The following is a 3,477-nucleotide window of genomic DNA, read 5'->3' as shown; positions in this document are numbered from 1 at the left end:
ATTTTTTAATGTTTTAAAAGCACGTTGAGGCTTCACAATTGACTTCTTCTGTTGAATGTAAATTTCAGAGCGCTCGCGTGGCGTGTTTTGGTTCATGGTAAAAATCTCCTTGGACTGACGCTTCAAACGCGGTATTTCATTAAGCGATGTGACATCTCTGTCAAAAGTTATGGCGTTGCCAGATGGGTCCGTCGAATATGGGCAACCCTGTACTTGTTTCTAGACTTAAATCGGTCGGATGTGTCAAAATTCAGTTCATTTGGACCGTTTGGTGCACAATTAACCCGAAATCGGTTGAGTGGGAGCTAAATCTAATTTTGATCCGATTCTCATCAATTTTAATATGGTTCGTCCTTGGTTCAAACAAATATTGTTTGGAAAATTTCATCTCAATCGAATAATAAATGTGACCTTTCTTTGTTCACAAATATTCATGGACAGACGGACGGGCGGATAGACGGACCAACATGTATAAATCGACTCAGAAACTGATTCTATGAAGATCCTCAAAAGTAACTATGCATTTATCTCTCTTCCTTTTTCATCTTACAAACAAATGCATAAAGATATAATACCCTTAGCACTCTATCTGGTGTAGGGTATAAATAGGCAAATTTTTGATAAAACCAAATTTTTTTTATAAAAAACACTTTTATTGTTATTAAATATTATCTCAAATATTATCTCAATTGTACTTATACAGGATACATCTCCGAGATACATTGTGTTATAAATTTTATTAAATATACATTTTTATACAGTTTGCTTGTATTTGTATACAAAATACAGTGGAATCTCTCTTTTTATAAAGCAAAAAAGGCCGATATGATTTGACCGATTCGCAATACTTCAACGATATACTCAAATTCATTTATTCTCCTCCTCCCTTTTCTAGGATATAATTATCTACAAAATCCTCCAGCATATCGGAGAGTCTCTGGTGATAGATGTCATCGTTATGGAATGCCTTGAGACATATCTCCACTCGCTTGCGGGCAAAGAAATCACTGAAGCCATCCGTGGAGGCTGTCAAGCTTAGAGTCGATTCCGGTGGCAAGACAATGAAATGGCAAAAGAAACAACTTTCAATCAGGCCACAAATTCGATATAGCTCAAAGGTGTGCCAAAATTCCGCAGAGCTTAGGAAATTATCAATATTCAACTGTTCACGTTTTAAAAATTCCCCCATAAAACCATAATACAACTTTAGCAAATCCATCAGATGTTTGGCGCGAAATTCACGTGAGGTGGGTATGGTTAGGAGGGTTATTAAATCCAACATAGGCGGGGCATAGCGCGACAATTGAAAGTCCACAAGGCGGCATTGTAGTGAACTTCCATCATGTTTGTACATGAGATTATTGGCCCACAGATCACCGTGGCAAAAGACATTGCGAAATTCCGTGGAAGGTTGGGCCAGTTTAAAAATAATTGACATTTTAGGTCTTAAATTCTTCAAAATGTAACCAGTTTGACCCGCATATTTAGGCATTGCTTTAATCAATTCCCCAAAAACCTCAATGCCATTAACAAAATTCTGATAGCGCACATGTTTGGGATCTAGATTTTCTGGATAGGCATCCTCTTTGATGGCCAGGGGATATATTTGATTAATTTTCACATTTTGCTTGACCTCAAACACAATTGAGGCTGCATGCAAGCTGGCTAAGGCTTTAACAGCACTCTGCAAATGCTCATAATCCAATAGGCCATCCCTTCCAGCGGCCATTTTATAACCCAAATGCTGCAACTCTTCAAACACCAAAAGATGATTATCGGCATAGTAGCATTTTGGAGCAATTCCTGGACATATATTCTGCAGCCGGGGCAAGACATCGCGATAGACCATTATCTCCTTTTGGAAAACACCAAATTCCTCCAAATACTCCATGTGTGCGACATTCCCAACAGGTGCCGCTTTGGTGAAGAAGCGAATTCTATTAAAGGCTATTGAATCTCGTCCATTCTCACTGTGAGTGGTTACCTGGACATCTACCACCAAAAAATGATGATGGCCAAAAAATCCCGATGGGCTATCCGAAATTGGTTGCAACTGATAGCGAATTACATTGAGATTTAAATTTTCAGAAGTTCCTCCATTTGCCGTTTCCGTGACCCCCTGATGACCAAAATATTGCTGACACAATCGTTCGACCTCATTGCTGGATATTTTCACTGCCGTGGCCATGTTCGGTGGCTTTTCCGTTCAATTCGTTTGTTGGTGGTCTCTTTTACTCGTTCACTTGCAATGCTACAACAATGATCTTGAAAATGAGATATACTTTAGTTTAGCTGCTATTATCTTAAGTCATAAACATGTTTATGGCGCCCAACCGTTTTGTGTCATTAAGTTACTAGGATAGGGGTATCTATTTAGATAAATGTTGTCGTGAGAGTTTAATTTTTAAATAGAGTTTGTTTGGAAATGGATTATAAAAAAATATTATTTTATTTTTATACTCTAATCCGCTACCCCTGCTAGTCTTGCTATTTCTGTTTAATTCCCATGGAATTTTCCACCTCTTTAGATATGAACAAATTAGAATGTATCAGTAGGTTTTACCGGCATCTATATCCCCTTACTGCATGGTGCATACTATTTCGTCATTTCGATTGTAAAACCTACATATATAAATTTTCGACCCCACAAAATATATACATTCTTAATCTGTCTATCTTTATGTTTGTCTGTGGAAGTCACTCTGGCTTCCGAACCAAATTAAGTAGGTTGATACAATTTTACTCAGATGCTTTTTAGGTCTTCGGGACTTTTGGTATTGAATATTGGCTTTTTGTCCCGACAGATTTAAGGTTTTTTGGGTGTTTTAGTCGCCATTTTCAAACCGAATTTGCTGTAATTTGGCAGCATGTGTTCCAATTATGTAAGAAGCATAGAACTATCAATATAAATTTGGAATTTGAAGTTCCTTGAACAGGTGCAAAATTTTGAATTTTATCAAATTTGTATTTGAAGTTCATTATGGGTACAGAAAATTGCTTCGTATAGTCCCCATATAATGGTTCCTTCCTATTTTGATGATTTGAACGACATTATTTATCGGAATTTTTGTATGTTTCATATTTGAATATCGTAATGGCCAATGATAAAAATTGCATATACAGGTCCATTTCCAAAAGCACCTCCATATCCCAATTCTAGATACCAACAGCGACCTCAATATTAAATTTGAGGCTTCCAACCCTATCCCCTCAGTAACATTTAGTACTTTTCATACAAATATAAAACACAATTCCGAAATCACCTGCATATGTCGAGACAACACATAAGCAGTGACCATAATATCAAATTTCAGATTTCAAGCACTATCTTTACCCCTAATACAAACTGTACCAACTTAAGTATACATAAGTAGGAATTTCCAAAACTTCCCACATACCCCAATCCTACACTCAAACAGTAATCTTAATTCCAAATTTCAGGAAATTGTACCAAATTTAGTACATATGAGTACGAAT

At 36.8% G+C, this 3,477-nt stretch overlaps 1 protein-coding gene across 1 annotated transcript; it reads right to left on the bottom strand.

Annotated features, from left to right (window-relative positions):
• Window positions 1-783: 783 nt before the first annotated feature.
• LOC101894870 (uncharacterized) lies at window positions 784-2,244 on the bottom strand. Its single transcript, XM_005184188.4, has one exon. It carries the CDS (start codon window positions 2,186-2,188, stop codon window positions 872-874), a length of 1,317 nt encoding a protein of 438 aa, XP_005184245.1. The 5' UTR covers window positions 2,189-2,244; the 3' UTR covers window positions 784-871.
• Between the last annotated feature and the right edge of the window lie 1,233 nt (window positions 2,245-3,477).

This window comes from Musca domestica, unplaced genomic scaffold, assembly GCF_030504385.1.
Source record: "Musca domestica strain aabys unplaced genomic scaffold, Musca_domestica.polishedcontigs.V.1.1 72, whole genome shotgun sequence".
In the NCBI taxonomy this organism is placed as follows: Eukaryota; Metazoa; Arthropoda; class Insecta; order Diptera; family Muscidae; genus Musca; species Musca domestica.
The sequence above is the reverse complement of the archived record's forward strand: the minus strand, read 5'-3'. Positions and strand labels throughout refer to the sequence as shown.